This window comes from Bombina bombina, chromosome 1 (genome assembly GCF_027579735.1).
Source record: "Bombina bombina isolate aBomBom1 chromosome 1, aBomBom1.pri, whole genome shotgun sequence".
NCBI classification, from domain to species: Eukaryota; Metazoa; Chordata; class Amphibia; order Anura; family Bombinatoridae; genus Bombina; species Bombina bombina.
In genome coordinates, this window is record NC_069499.1 from 1,353,885,365 (window position 1) to 1,353,904,480 (window position 19,116).

At 41.1% G+C, this 19,116-nt stretch overlaps 1 protein-coding gene across 1 annotated transcript in view; it reads right to left on the reverse strand.

The window, feature by feature from the left end:
- Positions 1 to 417: 417 nt before the first annotated feature.
- Positions 418 to 19,116, reverse strand: part of MTX1 (metaxin 1) — a 53,789-nt gene continuing 35,090 nt past the window's right edge. Inside the window, exons 2-8 of the mRNA XM_053695427.1 lie at positions 15,014 to 15,083; positions 14,775 to 14,854; positions 14,004 to 14,096; positions 13,593 to 13,775; positions 11,157 to 11,233; positions 4,507 to 4,661; positions 418 to 770 (exon numbers count right to left, since the gene is read on the reverse strand). Of these exons, the coding sequence (XP_053551402.1) occupies positions 547 to 770; positions 4,507 to 4,661; positions 11,157 to 11,233; positions 13,593 to 13,775; positions 14,004 to 14,096; positions 14,775 to 14,854; positions 15,014 to 15,083 (882 nt within the window). The 3' untranslated portion in view covers positions 418 to 546. The remainder of the gene's footprint in view (positions 771 to 4,506; positions 4,662 to 11,156; positions 11,234 to 13,592; positions 13,776 to 14,003; positions 14,097 to 14,774; positions 14,855 to 15,013; positions 15,084 to 19,116) is intronic.

The window sequence follows — 19,116 nt, forward strand, 5'->3', positions numbered from 1 at the left end:
TGTTGCAAAACTGCTGCTATATAGTGCTGCAGACACGTGCATGCTCCTGACCTCAAATGTGTGCTTTTCACCAAAGGATAACAAGATACAAAGAAAAAAAGTGATAATCTAAGTAAATTGGAAAGTTGTTTAAAACTGTATGTTCTATCGGAACAATGAAAGAAAATTTTAGGGCTTTATGTCCCTTTAAAAAAAAAAAAATTCAGGATAAATATGCAAACCTTTTTTTGTGAGCTCTTCCCTTTATATAATGGGGATACCCAGGTGGTGTGGACATTAGATGCAAGCAGATCATGGACTGAAAGCTTTGCACACATTCTTTGACTGTTGAGATGGGAGGGCATCCTGCAAAAGACCTCAGTATGCGATTTTTATGGAGCCTTTTTGTTGATAGCAATAAAGAGCAGACGCACAGCACACAAACCATATGTGTTTTAATGCATAAAAAAAAACAATTCATAGGTTAGGCAGCAGATGTCCCATCTCTTTTGTAAAGGAATGCAAAGTGTTCAAAAGGAGCAAATATTAAAAAAAATATATATTATCTCATTCATCTTCGTCTTCATTATCTTCCATTGCATTGCCTTGGTTCAGAGCATTACCATTTTCCACCCGTTGGATGGACACTATTCCACTGAGCATTGCATATCCAATCATGGCCACTAGTCCCACTAATACCGAGAGAATCTGGTTGCGCCTTTTGTGAGGCTCGTCCTCGGATTCCTGAGCCTCTGCTGTTGGCGTCCTTGGTAAAACACGAGGAAGTCCATCTGGGAGGGAATTTGTTTTATAAATAAAAAGGGTCAATGAGCAGATATATAGCATATAAATATAGAATTACTTAAATCATCCCATGCACCAAGACCAAATCTTATTAAAATCCTACCATATCTTTGCAGAAATAAATTAGGTACTGCAATAATAGCTGACAAGTATTTTTATGAACACAAAAGCGCAAGAAAAGTAGCAGGAAGATCTTAGTTGTTTGAAACAGCCTATATAAAGAAACTTCTTAAAAGGGCATAAAATAAAATCTATAATGCGTATAAAAGCACAGATATTGAGCAAGTTAGTTTTTTTTTTTATGAAACTAACAAAATGTCGGCACAAAGATTTAAAAAAAAAAAATATTTAAAATCCCCTCTTTAGTTGCAGAAAGAAAGGGGACCCGTCCTTTTATTCAGATGCATATAATATACGCATTATAGTAAATGTATGTTTACGGAGAAGCTTGAAATCTCTGTCTTCTCTTTTCAAGATTTAAGACTTGTTACAAAAACAGGTCACAGCCTTAACCCCCCTTAAAGTGACAGTAAAGACCAAATTAAACTTTTACTATTCAGATTGAGCATGCAATTTTAAGCAACTTTCCAATTTTCTTTGATTGTCTAATTTTCTTTGTTCCCACTGTATCCTTTGTTGAAAAGCATACCTAGGTAGGTACAGGAGCACTATTCAATGCACTACTGGGAGCTAGCTGCTGACTGGTACATATATGCCTCTCGTCGCTGGCTGACCTGATGTGTTCAGTTAGCTTCCAGTAGTGCATTATTGCTCCTTCAGCAAAGGATACCAAAAGAACAAAGCTAATTTGATAATAGAAGTAAAATGAAAAGTTGTTTAAAGCCGCATGCTCTATCGTTTTCATGTTAACAAGCCGAGCAAGACAGGATGTATTTATTACATTTAACGTGTTTCCTTCTTACTAAAAATATAGATCAAGAATATTGAGTAGGAAGCAGGCAAAGTTTCACCCAATGAGCACATCAAGGAAAAGACATTTCAGGCTATGTAAATAGGCTGCATTATTTACTGGCAGAAAGGCTAGACCAGTAGTCTTCTGGTTTATTATACGGATATTTTCTAGACAAGCTGTTGGAGTTATGCCCTATAACCCAATAGAGTTGCAAGATGTTTACCTATTAGTTTATATAAGAGTATAAGTTCTGCACAAAACACGCATTTCTTGCTAGCTTCAATTTGTATTTTAAACAGTGTTAAAATAATTGTGAGTGTATAAAAAAAAAAAAAAGCTAAGACTTTGGAAAATGAGAATGGATATCAGGCAGGCACAGAAGTGTATTGAGCATGTTACAGGCACTGCATTCCTATTCACATAATGGATGTCAAGCACAATAAGATGGGCTGTATGTACTGGGCATGTTACAGGCACTGCATTCCTATTCACATAATGGATGTCAAGCACAATAAGATGGGTTGTACTGGGCATGTTACAGGCACTGCATTCCTGTTCACATAATGGATGTCAAGCACAATAAGATGGGCTGTACTGGGCATGTTACAGGCACTGCATTCCTATTCACATAATGGATGTCAAGCACAATAAGATGGGTTGTATGTACTGGGCATGTTACAGGCACTGCATTCCTATTCACATAATGGATGTCAAGCACAATAAGATGGGTTGTACTGGGCATGTTACAGGCACTGCATTCCTATTCACATAATGGATGTCAAGCACAATAAGATGGGTTGTATGTACTGGGCATGTTACAGGCACTGCATTCCTATTCACATAATGGATGTCAAGCACAATAAGATGGGTTGTACTGGGCATGTTACAGGCACTGCATTCCTGTTCACATAATGGATGTCAAGCACAATAAGATGGGTTGTATGTACTGGGCATGTTACAGGCACTGCATTCCTATTCACATAATGGATGTCAAGCACAATAAGATGGGTTGTACTGGGCATGTTACAGGCACTGCATTCCTATTCACATAATGGATGTCAAGCACAATAAGATGGGCTGTATGTACTGGGCATGTTACAGGCACTGCATTCCTATTCACATAATGGATGTCAAGCACAATAAGATGGGTTGTACTGGGCATGTTACAGGCACTGCATTCCTATTCACATAATGGATGTCAAGCACAATAAGATGGGTTGTATGTACTGGGCATGTTACAGGCACTGCATTCCTATTCACATAATGGATGTCAAGCACAATAAGATGGGTTGTACTGGGCATGTTACAGGCACTGCATTCCTATTCACATAATGGATGTCAAGCACAATAAGATGGGTTGTACTGGGCATGTTACAGGCACTGCATTCCTATTCACATAATGGATGTCAAGCACAATAAGATGGGTTGTATGTACTGGGCATGTTACAGGCACCACATTCTTATTTACAGAATGAATAGCAAGTAGATCCAGGGGGAATGAACTGGGCATGTTACAGGTGCTACATTCCTATTCATATAATGGGTGTTAAAGGGACATAATACTCATATGCTAAATCACTTGAAACTGATGCAGTATAACTGTAAAAAGCTGACATGAAAATATCACCTGAGCATCTCTATGTAAAAAGGGAAGATATTTTACCTCAAAATTTCTTCAGCTCACCAGAGAAAGTGCCCTGAACAGTTAGAGCTTATGTAAAGTTGGGGAAACCCCCCCCCCCACAATAGTCAATCAGCAGTACTGAGTTTGTGCAATGCTTTCCTGTGATCTCATGAGATTTAACAGTAAACGTCCTTAAAGGGCCACTAAACCCAAAATCTTTCTTTCATGATTCAGATAGAGAATAGAAATTTAAACAACATTACAATTTACTTCTATTATTTATTTTGCTAAATTTTTTTAGATATCCTTAGTTGAAGAAAAAGAAATGCACATGGTGAGCCAATCACACGAGGGTTCTATGTGCAGCAACCAATCAGCAGCTCTGAGCATTTCTAGATATGCTTTTCAGCAAAGAATATCAAGAGAATAAAACAAATTATATAATATAAGTAAATTAGAAAGATGTTTAAAATTACATTCTCTTTCTAAATCATGAAAGAAAAAGTGTGGGTGTCATGTCCCTTTAAGAATAGGAAAAATGCACACTCCCTCGCAAGTGCTGGGACAAGTATTCTGATTGTACAGTGGGGTGTGAATACTTAGGACATTGAGGAAAATATATTCCCTTTTTACATAGACATGTTCAGGTGATATTTTCTAGTCAGCTTTTTACAGCTATGCTGCATTACTTTCAAGAGCTTCAACATTTGGGTATCATGGCCCTTTAAGCAGAGCGAGGGGAGATGTACTGGAAATGCTATAAAGCATTGTGTTCATATTCACCAAATGGATATCAAGCAGAGAGAAGGTGGATGGCAGGAAGAGGCTGGGCATCTTGTGCAAACACAGGTGCTACATTCTTCCTCACAGAATTAGGCAGAGGAAGGTGAGAGTATTGGGCTTGTTACTGACATTACATTCTAATTCAATAAACGAGTGTAAGTGACTGCGAGTCAAAAAAGGAGGATGTGCTGGAGGTTATGGGAGCAGAAACCACATATTGCATCACTTGGAGACAAAAAAGACAAACATGGTACACTGGATAGAACGATCCATTCTTACACATAAAAAGAATAGAAAGTAGGAGGCAGAAATGTTAGGCAGATTGAAGGCTCTCGTTCATAATGGGAACAGACAATAGATTCTGGAGTCTAAACAGAACATATCAAGCTAGCTATATTCTTACCTCCATTACAATCAAAGTAGATGCTGAGAATTGAGGTGCAGTATTGGCACAGGTTGTTTAGAGTTCTCAAGTGTTGTTGTAACTTATTGCTCGGCAGTTTGGTGTTCATTATAGGGGCTAAATAGCTGAAGACATAGGCATCCAATGAGGCAGGGCTGCAATGAAATACACATGGTCTCACTATCACATAGTTTTATAAAAAGTGATTGAATCGATGCAAATACAACAAGAAAGCTCAAGTGAATTATTAATAAAATATTGAAATGCAAAACCCAACAAAAACATAATTTATGCTTACCTGATAAATTTATTTCTCTTGTAGTGTATCCAGTCCACGGATCATCCATTACTTGTGGGATATTCTCCTTCCCAACAGGAAGTTGCAAGAGGATCACCCACAGCAGAGCTGCTATATAGCTCCTCCCCTCACTGCCATATCCAGTCATTCGACCGAAACAAGACGAGAAAGGAGAAATCATAGGGTGCAGTGGTGACTGTAGTTTAATTAAAATTTAGACCTGCCTTAAAAGGACAGGGCGGGCCGTGGACTGGATACACTACAAGAGAAATACATTTATCAGGTAAGCATAAATTATGTTTTCTCTTGTTAAGTGTATCCAGTCCACGGATCATCCATTACTTGTGGGATACCAATACCAAAGCTAAAGTACACGGATGATGGGAGGGACAAGGCAGGAACTTAAACGGAAGGAACCACTGCCTGTAGAACCTTTCTCTGAAAAAAGGCCTCTGAAGAAGCAAAAGTGTCAAATTTGTAAAATTTTGAAAAGGTGTGAAGCGAAGACCAAGTCGCAGCCTTGCAAATCTGTTCAACAGAGGCCTCATTTTTAAAGGCCCAGGTGGAAGCCACAGCTCTAGTAGAATGAGCTGTAATCATTTCAGGGGGCTGCTGTCCAGCAGTCTCATAGGCTAAGCGTATTATGCTCCGAAGCCAAAAGGAGAGAGAGGTTGTCGAAGCTTTTTGACCTCTCCTCTGTCCAGAGTAAACGACAAACAGGGCAGATGTTTGACGAAAATCTTTAGTAGCCTGTAAGTAAAACTTCAACGCACGGACTACGTCCAGATTATTCAAAAGACGTTCCTTCTTTGAAGAAGGATTAGGACACAATGATGGAACAACAATCTCTTGATTGATATTCCTGTTAGAAACCACCTTAGGTAAAAACCCAGGTTTGGTACGCAGAACTACCTTGTCTGAATGAAAAATCAGATAAGGAGAATCACAATGTAAGGCAGATAACTCAGAGACTCTTCGAGCCGAGGAAATAGCCATCAAAAACAGAACTTTCCAAGATAAAAGTTTAATATCAATGGAATGAAGGGGTTCAAACGGAACTCCATGAAGAACTTTAAGAACCAAGTTTAAGCTCCACGGGGGAGCAACAGTTTTAAACACAGGCTTAATCCTAACCAAAGCCTGACAAAATGCCTGGACGTCTGCCAGACGCTTGTGCAAAAGAATAGACAGAGCAGAGATCTGTCCTTTTAAAGAACTAGCTGATAAGCCTTTGTCCAAACCCTCTTGGAGAAAGGACAATATCCTAGGAATCCTAACCTTACTCCATGAGTAACTCTTGGATTCACACCAATAAAGATATTTACGCCATATCTTATGGTAGATTTTCCTGGTGACAGGCTTCCGAGCCTGTATTAAGGTATCAATGACTGACTCGGAGAAGCCACGCCTTGATAGAATCAAGCGTTCAATCTCCATGCAGTCAGTCTAAGAGAAATTAGATTTGGATGATTGAAAGGACCTTGTATTAGAAGGTCCTGCCTCAGAGGCAGAGTCCATGGTGGAAGAGATGACATGTCCACTAGGTCTGCATACTAGGTCCTGCGTGGCCACGCAGGTGCTATCAGAATCACTGATGCTCTCTCCTGTTTGATTTTGGCAATCAGTCGAGGGAGCAGAGGAAACGGTGGAAACACATAGGCCAGGTTGAAGAACCAAGGAGCTGCTAGAGCATCTATCAGCGTTGCTCCCGGGTCCCTGGACCTGGATCCGTAACAAGGAAGCTTGGCGTTCTGGCGAGACGCCATGAGATCCAGTTCTGGTTTGCCCCAACGATGGACCAGTTGAGCAAACACCTCCGGATGGAGTTCCCACTCCCCCGGATGAAAAGTCTGACGACTTAGAAAATCCGCCTCCCAGTTCTCTACGCCTGGGATGTGGATCGCTGACAGGTGGCAAGAGTGAGACTCTGCCCAGCGAATTATCTTTGAGACTTCTAACATCGCTAGGGAACTCCTGGTTCCCCCTTGATGGTTGATGTAAGCCACAGTCGTGATGTTGTCCGACTGAAATCTGATGAACCTCAGTGTTGCTAACTGAGGCCAAGCTAGAAGAGCATTGAATATTGCTCTTAACTCCAGAATATTTATTGGGAGGAGTTTCTCCTCCTGAGTCCACGATCCCTGAGCCTTCAGGGAGTTCCAGACTGCGCCCCAACCTAGAAGGCTGGCATCTGTTGTTACAATCGTCCAATCTGGCCTGCGAAAGGTCATACCCTTGGACAGATGGACCCGAGAAAGCCACCAGAGAAGAGAATCTCTGGTCTCTTGATCCAGATTTAGTAGAGGGGACAAATCTGAGTAATCCCCATTCCACTGACTTAGCATGCATAATTGCAGCGGTCTGAGCACTATGTCCATTGCCGCTACCATTAAGCCGATTACTTCCATGCACTGAGCCACTGACGGGCGTGGAATGGAATGAAGGACAGGGCAAGCATTTAAAAGTTTTGATAACCTGGACTCCGTCAGGTAAATTTTCATCTCTACAGAATCTATAAGAGTCCCTAGGAAGGAGACTCTTGTGAGTGGTGATAGAGAACTCTTTTCCACGTTCACTTTCCACCCATGCGACCTCAGAAATGCCAGAACTATCTCTGTATGAGACTTGGCAATTTGAAAGCTTGACGCCTGTATTAGGATGTCGTCTAGATACGGAGCCACCGCTATGCCTCGCGGTCTTAGAACCGCCAGAAGTGAGCCCAGAACCTTTGTAAAAATTCTCGGGGCAGTAGCCAACCCGAAGGGAAGAGCTACAAATTGGTAATGCCTGTCTAGAAAGGCAAAGCTTAGGAACCGATGATGATCTTTGTGAATCGGTATGTGAAGGTAGGCATCCTTTAAGTCCACTGTGGTCATGTACTGACCCTCTTGGATCATGGGTAGGATGGTCCGAATAGTTTCCATTTTGAATGATGGAACTCTGAGGAATTTGTTTAAGATCTTTAGATCCAAGATTGGTCTGAAGGTTCCCTCTTTCTTGGGAACCACAAACAGATTTGAATAAAATCCCTGTCCTTGTTCCGTCCGCGGAACTGGATGGATCACTCCCATTACTAGGAGGTCTTGCACACAGCTTAGGAATGCCTCTTTCTTTATCTGGTTTGCTGATAACCTTGAAAGATGAAATCTCCCTTGTGGAGGAGAAGCTTTAAAGTCCAGAAGATATCCCTGAGATATGATCTCCAACGCCCAGCGATCCTGAACATCTCTTGCCCACGCCTGGGCGAAGAGAGAAAGTCTGCCCCCCACTAGATCCGTTTCCGGATAGGGGGCCGTTCCTTCATGCTGTCTTGGGGGCAGCAGCAGGCTTCCTGGCCTGCTTGCCCTTGTTCCAGGACTGGTTAGGTTTCCAGGCCTGTCTGGAATGAGCAACAGTTCCCTCTTGTTTTGAAGCGGAGGAAGTTGATGCTGCTCCTGCCTTGAAATTTCGAAAGGCACGAAAATTAGACTGTTTGGCCTTTGATTTGGCCCTGTCCTGGGGAAGGGTATGACCCTTGCCTCCAGTAATGTCAGCAATAATTTCCTTCAAGCCAGGCCCGAATAAGGTCTGCCCCTTGAAAGGAATATTGAGTAATTTAGACTTTGAAGTCACGTCAGCTGACCAGGATTTAAGCCATAGCGCCCTACGCGCCTGGATGGCGAATCCGGAATTCTTAGCCGTTAGTTTAGTCAAATGAACAATGGCATCAGAAACAAATGAGTTAGCTAGCTTAAGCGTTCTAAGCTTGTCAATAATTTCATTCAATAGAGCTGTCTGGATGGCCTCTTCCAGGGCCTCAAACCAGAATGCCGCCGCAGCAGTGACAGGCAAAATGCATGCAAGGGGCTGTAAAATAAAACCTTGTTGAATAAACATTTTCTTAAGGTAACCCTCCAATTTTTTATCCATTGGATCTGAAAAAGCACAACTGTCCTCAACCGGGATAGTGGTACGCTTTGCTGAAGAAGAAACTGCTCCCTCCACCTTAGGGACCGTCTGCCATAAGTCCCGTGTAGTGGCGTCTATTGGAAAAAAAATTCTAAAATATAGGAGGTGGGGAAAAGGGCACACCGGGTCTATCCCACTCCTTGCTAATAATTTCTGTAAGCCTTTTAGGTATAGGAAAAACGTCAGTACACACCGGCACCGCATAGTATCTATCCAGCCTACACAATTTCTCTGGAATTGCAACTGTGTTACAGTCATTCAGAGCAGCCAATACCTCCCCAAGCAATACACGGAGGTTCTCAAGCTTAAATTTAAAATTAGAAATCTCTGAATCAGGTTTCCCCGAGTCAGAGATGTCACCCACAGACTGAAGCTCTCCGTCCTCATGTTCTGCATACTGTGACGCAGTATCAGACATGGCTCTAACAGCATTTGCGCGCTCTGTATCTCTCCTAACCCCAGAGCTGTCGCGCTTGCCTCTTAATTCAGGCAATCTAGATAATACCTCTGACAGGGTATTATTCATGATTGCAGCCATGTCCTGCAAGGTAATCGCTATGGGCGTCCCTGATGTAATTGGCGCCATATTAGCGTGCGTCCCCTGAGCGGGAGGCGAAGGGTCTGACACGTGGGGAGAGTTAGTCGGCATAACTTCCCCCTCGACAGAACCCTCTGGTGATAATTCTTTTATAGATAAAGACTGATCTTTACTGTTTAAGGTGAAATCAATACATTTAGTACACATTCTCCTATGGGGCTCCACCATGGCTTTCAAACATAATGAACAAGTAGGTTCCTCTGTGTAAGACATGTTTAAACAGACTAGCAAGGAGACTAGCAAGCTTGGAAAACACTTTAAAACAAGTTTACAAGCAAAATAAAAAACGTTACTGCGCCTTTAAGAAACACAAATTTTTCCAAATTTTGAAATAACAGTGAAAAAATGCAGTTACACTAACAAAATTTTTACAGTGTATGTAATAAGTTAGCAGAGCATTGCACCCACTTGCAAATGGATGATTAACCCCTTAATACCAAAAACGGAATAACAAATGACAAAAACGTTTTTTAAACAGTCACAACAACTGCCAAAGCTCTACTGTGGCTTTTTACCTCCCTCAATACGACTTTTGAAGCCTTTTGAGCCCTTCAGAGAAGTCCTGGATCATGCAGGAAGAAGCTGGATGTCTGTGTCTGTAATTTTTGCTGTGCAAAAAAACGCCAAAATAGGCCCCTCCCACTCATATTACAACAGTGGGAAGCCTCAGGGAACTGTTTCTAGGCAAAATTCAAGCCAGCCAAGTGGAAAAAACTAGGCCCCAATAAGTTTTATCACCAAACATATGTAAAAAACGATTAAACATGCCAGCAAACGTTTGAAAATACACTTTTATAAGAGTATGTATCTCTATTAATAAGCCTGATACCAGTCGCTATCACTGCATTTAAGGCTTTACTTACATTACTTCGGTATCAGCAGCATTTTCTAGCAAATTCCATCCCTAGAAAAATATTTTAACTGCACATACCTTATTGCAGGAAAACCTGCACACCATTCCCTCTCTTTAGTTACCTCACTCCTCAGAATATGTGAGAACAGCAAAGGATCTTAGTTACTTCTGCTAAGATCATAGAAAACACAGGCATATTCTTCTTCTAAATACTGCCTGAGATAAACAGTACACTCCGGTACCATTTAAAAATAACAAACTTTTGATTGAAGAAATAAACTAAGTATAAAACACCACAGTCCTCTTACGACCTCCATCTTAGTTGAGAGTTGCAAGAGAATGACTGGATATGGCAGTGAGGGGAGGAGCTATATAGCAGCTCTGCTGTGGGTGATCCTCTTGCAACTTCCTGTTGGGAAGGAGAATATCCCACAAGTAATGGATGATCCGTGGACTGGATACACTTAACAAGAGAAATCCACGCTTTTTCTGACAGACTGATGCAACCTTTGCATAGCAGGACACTACAGCTCTCTTTGGCAGCCAAGTGGTTAAAGAAAAACACTGATTTATGCAAATAATGAGAACACTCATGAATTCCCCTTATAAGTTCAAATTACAGGACATAGCTGCACTGATATTAATGTGTCTTCCCGTACTTGCTTGTTTTTATATACAGAAATTCCCTGCAATTTCTGCTGGTGAAGTACATAAAGATTTTCCTTGTGGGATAAGTTTTATATAATAGAGCTGTATTTTTTGCATACAAACCCTAGGTCACAGAGATTAACAACAGTTAAATTGATGTGGATGGAAAATTGCTTGTGCATCAGCCTGTCTACGTACAGGAATGGTCTGTAGAAATTGCAATCCTGCGTTTGACTAAATAATTAGCTGCTGTTTGTGTGCAGTGTGGAATCTCACAGAGAAGAGATGATTTTCCAGGTACTTACGAGTCACCAAAGAAGAATTTCTGTGTTCCCAGTCTCTGTGAGAGGAGGGTCATACACTCCTGTGCATCTATGTACAGCTGTAGGGATAAGACACAGTATTGAGCTTTGCCAGGTTGTAGCCTTAATCAACGTAAAATCAAATTACTACTTTAAACAATTACAGTTCCCCCCAGCATCAACCAGAGTGCAGTTATGGCCCACTGTTAGATGCTGTTAGGAACATAGTAAAAGAAATATTAAAGCGACGTATCAATCAAGTTAAAATAAAAAAATAACCAGAGTGGTGATAGCACCTAGTGTCTGGTAATATTTCAAAGAGTCCTTAAAGGGACATTCCGGTCAAAATATAAATGCACATAGATGATTTACGTCTTTGAATAGAAACATATTTGCAATATACATGTAATGGCAAAAATGCTTCTAGCAAAGCCATCAATGTTGTAGTGTTAACATTTTTTCTCTGCTGGTGCATGTGAAGCATAGCTAGGTATTCTCAGTGCACCAGCATTTTTAGTAATGCAGCTGCTCAGGGCGTCAGTGAGGCTTGTATCAGGTCAGCAATTAAAAAATTGAGTCATTCCCATATGGTACAAGCACCTTAGGCTCTTATAGCAAGTGTTTAAAATACTGGTGCATGGTGCATACTTAAATGGATAATCTAGCCAAAATTAAACTTTCATGATTAATTTTTAAGCAACTTTCTAAATAACTCCTATTATAAATTGTTCTTTGTTCTCGTGGTATTTTTATTTGAAAAAGCAGAAATGAAAGCTTAGGAGCAGGCCCATTTTTGGTTCAGCACCCTGGGTAGCGCTTGCTGGATGGTGGCTACATTTAGCCACCAATCAGCAAATGCTAACATTTGGACCGGCTCTTAAGCTTAAATTCCTGCTTTTTCAAATATAGATACCAAGAGAATGAAGAAAAATGGATAATAGGAGTAAATTAGAAAGTTGCTTAAAATTACATGCTCTGATACGAACTCAATGGAAGTATCAACTGCATAATAATAAAGGAGCTTTTTGTTATAGAGGGATGAGAGATGTAAACACTCTATGCGTTTTTTGCTAAACAATCTGTCAAATTCTAATGTGTTAACACTGTATTGAAAACCAATAAAAATTATTATAAAAAAAAATAAAAAATGACATGCTCTATCTGAATTATGAAAGAAAAAATTTGGGTTGCACATCCCTTTAAATACACATTTGAAACTGCTATAACCTTTTATGTTACAAAAACACTTCTATTCAAAACTGAAATGCATCCATGTGGATTCCAATTTTGTCTGGAATGTCCCTTTAACTACATCCCAATTTTAGTCCCTTTTAAATAGGTCTTTACTGTGTTCATTACAGTATCAGCCAGCTAAGAGTATTAACCCCTTAAGGACCAGCGACGTACCCTGTATGTCACTGGCTTTTTTTGGGACTTGATTGTTTTAAAGTGCGGTCTTGCCACCAGTGTTGAGACTGCTTTATTCCACAAACCTGCTGGAGGGAGGGCATTAATAGCGTGTTCTTGCTAGACTTGTGCTATTATGTCCTGAAAAAACCCTTAACGACCAGTGACATACAGGGTATATTGTGGTCATTAAGGGGTTAAAGGCACATGGAATGAAAAACCACAGCATTTTTTTGACAGACACTTCTTAAATGTATTTAATATTCTGCAAATATTACACAATAAAAAAATAACATATCCAGTACTGCCCTCCTATAATTGTCTATGTAATAGCTACATAGTCATAGGTCACCCTGCAGAAACAATTCAGTTACTCAATGGCTGCTGCATCTGGGGCATGCACAGGTATGTTTAGCATTATTTAAATATTGGAAAATGTGATACAACAAACACATTTTATAGATAGAATTTAGTCAAAATATGCATCACTATGCCTTCATTGTGACATTTTGTCTATCTCAAGTTTATCCACAAAGGTTTGTTTGTTATGTTTGTGAGATACTGAGTATTAATATCCTTGAGCACCGCCAATGCTACTGGTTTTTAAGCTGCAGTTTGTAAGATATAGGATAACTATCAATAAAAATCTAACCATATTAAAAATACCTTTACTGCTTGTGAACTTCAACATAAGCAATGGGATACTATATCTCCTGAACTATGTTGACACTTGGTAAGTCCTTTAGATGTTTAGCAATTTATTATGACATCACATATTAGTCTGAAATTAAAAAGATACTAACTGCCTTGAAAGGCCCTAACATAAAAAGTTCAAAAGAGCAGAAAAGGTGTTCTAGGTCCCTCACCAAACATTCCCAGCACATTTGAGTTATAAATAAGTAAATGTTGGTCACGGAATATGAAATTATGTAAAGTTACAGCTCATCCTATTCTCTTGATATATGTTCCATTTCCAATGTTTCAAGATCATTTTGGGGGTGCAAATGCTCTTGCCACTGGTCAATAACCCACCTGTTTTTCCAGGCTCTCATCATCCTCCCGCCACCCCTCTCCACGAATCAGCTGCAGTCGTTCCAGGTGTCTCTTGTGCATTTGGTTGGGAATGAAGAAGTTGAGGGGGAAAGGAATTGCTTCTGCATACCACTTCCGTGTATACTCCACATAATTCTTTGCATCAATCCAAAAACTGTGAATCTGTTAATAGAAAGAGGATAGAGGAAAAAATCCCCAGGGACTATTATGTATGAAGCAATGTGTGAGGTTTGTTTGTTGACATATAATTGCATGTGAATATAGATATAAATATATATGAAGGAATACATCATTGTTGTCTATAAAAAGTGTAAGAACCTCAACGGCATCTACAAGTGTGCTGTGTTTGTGTGGGTTATTTTGCCTTCTGTATATATTTATACAACCTACTAGTGCCGGTAAAAGTTTCTCCTCCATCAGGGACATGAATGCCAAAGTGTCAGCTCCTTGTTTGGCTGAGAGGTCATAGTCTGCATTGTATTTCTGAAGAGAAAATTAAAATGTAATGTGTTTTACAAGTAGAAGATAAAAACAGTAACGTCATAAAATTTCAACAGATGCTAAGGTTACTGTGAAGAACATACATAAATATTTGCAAAACCACTATTAAACAAATTATAGCAATACAGTGGGGGCAGCACAGGAAGACTGTGCCGCTTCATCTTTGCTCTACTTTATGGGATACTAAGATTGTGTGTGTCCTTTGTCTAGACATAACTCAGTTTGCTTTTCCATGGACGTTTGCAGACAGGCTAGGAAATCATGGTTTGGTTACGGGAACCTTGTGGTTCCACTGATAGGAATTGGCAGAAGGAACAAGAGTCTTCTCTTACTGTGTGGCTAACTAAATATTAAATCTATTTAAATTTCACACCAGGCAGTCTGAAATAACCAAACTAATCGAAAAAGGAGATATAGATGAGGACAAGTAAATTTTTATACAAAAGGTTCAGATCAGAAAGCTTTATCAGTGTATATTGTAAAGTTATTGTCTGATGGTCTTAAAGAAGATCTGGATGGAGAAGATATGCACACTAATTTTGTGAGTATGCTGTACAGAGAGGGCAGTTTGGTATTTTGTTAAAGGATGGTGCATGAAAAGCTTCCTCAAAACCACCAGAAAAACGTGTTATTGCAGAACAGCTTCTGCATTATTCTCACCTGCTTCCTGAGGTGAGTAATAATTCTGTTGGTTTGGAACACAACTCCATCGTCTTGTGTCTTTAGTGCTGGAAGATAACCTGTGACATGCAAGATGGGTGTATGAGAATGTGTCTTAAACATGTTCTATTGTTTTATAGAGATAAGGTAGGACCATAAAGTTTGTGTCTAGCATGAATAGTTGTCACTTCTGATAACATAACCTGCAGCTGACAAATACTAACCAGTGCTTTTATTACCTGATGGACTTCTCCAGGGGTTTGATATCTTATGCACTTTCAGGGGAGCTCCAGAGAACTTTGCATAGGTCTGAAAAAAGGCAGAAACATCTGAGGTCATATGGATTGTAAAGTAACAATTTTATGAAGGTTGTTAGGGGACACCAGATGAGGGAGTCCTGTAATCCTGTAAAACTGTAGCCTTGGAAATCTGAGCAGGAGTCTATTGAGGTTTATTTTCTGTGGCTAATGAAGTCATCACTGGGTGGATGGAATGAAAGTTCTTGTTAGTGATTAAACAGTAGAAGAGAAGTATTAGGCTGCCAACGTAGCAGCCACAGAGATTTACTAGTAGGGGTTTTTATGGGTTTCCTGCTCTGTGTGTGACTAGAAGGGGCAGCTCCTGTGGTTTTGTGGCTTGTGGAGTGACTTATATAATGTACACCCTCTGATTTTATTCCCTCTGTAATAGAGTAGGTAAAAATGAGTGCACTGTATATCAAAGCCAACATCTGAGAAACCAGTTCTGAATGTGGGACAGATTACTTCCTGGATTGTATAGCGTGAGATATGTAACCACACAGGATTAGCAGAACGTATAAGAGACGCCTTGGCACTAGGAACAAGAGAGGAAGATGTACATGCTGTTCAATCTGTATAGAATTAAAAAGGGAGGTCAACAACGCCAAACCAATATTTTGCATCCAAAATTATTTCAGATTTAAACCACCATTGGCTTAAAGAGACATGAAACCCAGATTTCTTTTTCTTTTATGATTTAGAAAGAGTGTGTCATTTTAAACAACTTTCCAATTTACTTATATTATCTAATTTGCTTCATTCTCTCTTATCCTTTGTTGAAAAGCATGTCTAAATAGGCTCAGTAGCTTCACATGTGAATGCCAATTCTTCAACAAATTATACCCAAAGAATGAAGCAAGCAAGTAAGTAATAAAAGTAAATTGGAATGTTGTTTAAAAACTTAAATTATGCTTACCTGATAATTTTATTTTCTTCAGATGGAAAGAGTCCACAGCTACATTCATTACTTTTGGGAATTCAGAACCTGGCCACCAGGAGGAGGCAAAGACACCCCAGCCAAAGGCTTAAATACTCCTCCCACTTCCCTCATCCCCCTGTTATTCTGCAGAGAGAACAGGGAACAGTAGAAGAAATATCAGGGTGAAAAGGTGCCAGAAGAACAAAAATACACAGACGCCACACAGAAAAAATACGGCCGGGGAGCTGTGGACTCTGAAGAAAAGAAAATTATCAGGTAAGTATAATTTAAGCTTTTCTTCATAAATGGAAAGAGTCCACAGCTGCATTCATTACTTTTGGGAAAACAATATCCAAGATATAGAGGACACTAAATGCAAAAACGGGAGGGTACAAGAGGCGGCCCCCATTCTGAGGGCAATAGGCCTGAAAACCCCTACCCAACAAAATCCCGCTTCGTCCAAGCAGAGAACAATTTTGAGAAAAAGGAAAAAGCCCACTGACACTGACCCGCATATAGTCCACAAGCCTTGCTAGAGACCGCAGGAACTAGACTTGACTGAGTCAACAGCCTCCAGGAGACACTGTCGGCCGGCAGTCTGTCTCCAAACAACACGCCCCATACTAAAGAAAGGGAACAAGCTACCGTATTCTTCCACAAAGAAGAAAAGACACGGAGAAAACATGATTGTACTTGTAAAGCGCGGCTAATCTCCCCCTTAAGGGACTCAAGGCGCTGCTCATCTTATCGACCTTGAAAGGAGAAAAGGCTGAGTTGACCTCGCCGGGGATTGAACTTGCAACCCTCGGATTGCTACAGTGAAGAGTAGCCACAGTGCAATAGTATGCTGAGCTAGCTGTCCAGCTAGCATAAGGAACTCTAGAAAAAAAAAACAAAAAAAAAAAAAACTAAAAAGGGCACGACGAGTCCTAAATAAAAACACAGAGCAAAAAAAATCAGAGAAACTGGGTCAGGCTAACAGAGACCCAACCAGTCTCATAGAAACAAGGGAAGGCAACACCCAGGCCCCCAGAAATACAGAAACCACGGGATAAGGCCGGGAGTCTGAAACAGAGAGAGAGGAACTTCCCCTAACACAGTGCAACCGCACTCTAAAAAGCAACTGAAGACGACGGTCTTCAAGTCGCAAAAAGGTAGCTCAGAATACCGAAATATTCAGAAACGAAACCTTGTGCAGCAAGCTCAGATAGGTCTGACGAACAACACCTGAAGCAAAAACACTGCATGCTGCAGTCATCTAAAAATAACCTTGAAACTTAAATACTTGCAGGGCAAGTAGAAAGCAGCTGAAGATAGAATCTTTCAGATTGCTAAGAATCCACTAACCAGCGGATAACGTTGCAGGCTAAGAGCCGCCAGTCCTTCCCACAAACTTTAACGTGTTGAAAGGAGAAACCTCAAAGAGGCTTACCGTACCTTGAATGCTCAGAGGACGAATTAGCCGTGCAACAGATCTCAGATTCTGCTCCAACACCGGACCAGCCCAAGCGACAGGCATGTCTGATGGACAGGGGGGGCAGAAAAACCCCAACCACAAGCCCCCAGGGAATGGAAAGAAAAGGGGGGACTCACCCACCCCAACAGAGCTTGGGTGCCAACCCAATCTGCTCCTCCAAAATAAGGCACTCCCAAGGAGACCCCCTAGGACCTGGAACAGAGAAAAGTGCAATAGATCCGTAGGAAGACCTGTCACAACTCTCTTAGACAGTCTCTAAAAACGTAGAGAGATCAATTTCCAACAGGTGGAACAGAGCAGCAGATGCTGGCCCTTACAGAAATAAGCCACCTGATCCAACCTCCTACACACAGGGCAGGACAATGACCCTCCAGAGAGAGGAAACCCCAGCTCATAAGGAAGACAGACTATCCCCTCAAAAGAGAAGGGCACAGATAAGAACAGCGTACATGTCCACAAGACATGAAGCCATAGTATGATCAAAATACGGACCGAATGAAAAAATCATCCAGACACCACTGTTGACCCAACAGAGAAAAAACTCCCCATGAAGAGGAGCACACTAAGTCCGAAGGATAAGTCAGGCCTTAAAGTTTATAACCAGTACCCAAAAGGTGGATGTGAACTCTGGCCTTCCTGTTTGCAAGCCCAATGAGCTAGCTCCTATGTCGCAACATAGGGTCCCTGAAAAAACTGGGTCATCCTGAACCATTCCACAGGATCAAGGATCATAAGTCTCCAGACATCCAAGAAGGATCCAAGACAAGAACTCTGGACCCGGGACCCAGAATCGTCCTAGAAAGAACGACACCCCCAGGGAACACAAGATACCCCGTCTGAAGCAATCAGACCTCACAGGGAATGAAAACCGGGGAACCCAGAGAACGGGTACAGAGCTCACTCGTAATTCCCAGGCCAAAGGGAAGAGAACAACCTTAGCTGGAGGTCAACACCCCCCACAATTTCTCTAGAGCTTAAAGGCCCCAAGGGCAACACTAAGGGAAATGAGAACGAGAACCGAGTCACCCGAAGGAGGGAGTAGAAAGAAAGGCTAGTCTCCATAAACCTTTCAGATTAATGTTCCAGAGGACCATACCCAAGAGAGAAGAATGCAAAGCATCCCCAACCCAGGCAGAAAAACATCCCCTAAGCAAAAATCTTGAAAAGAGACAACACCTCCTATCACCCCTGATATGGAGATGACTAACTCCCGAAGACATAGCCTTAATGGCCTTCACTTCCTAATTAAGCGGCCAAAGCCACCAGAAAAAAAACGGATGAAGTCCAGAAAGTCTCAACCCAAAGAAAGAGAACCTCTAAAAGGAACAAGTTCTAAAAAGGACACTTCCAAAGAGACCATGAAAGGCAAAACCGCAAGAACGGCGGTATGAAGTAAAATCCTCCAAGCCTCCAACCCACAACGGGAAGGAACACTCTAGTTCCCGAAAAAATCAGAAAATGACTGAGCATGTCACCGCAGATCTCAACAGAGTCCTGGCCCACTAGATTGAAATGCGAATGAGGACTGAACCAATCCCCCAGGCTTTTAAGCACCCAATAGGGCGCTCTCACCGGACCAGCCGGACATAAAAAAGGCACCACGTGTCTGAACTATTCCTCAAAGACAGAAGGATTTGTACCCAGTCA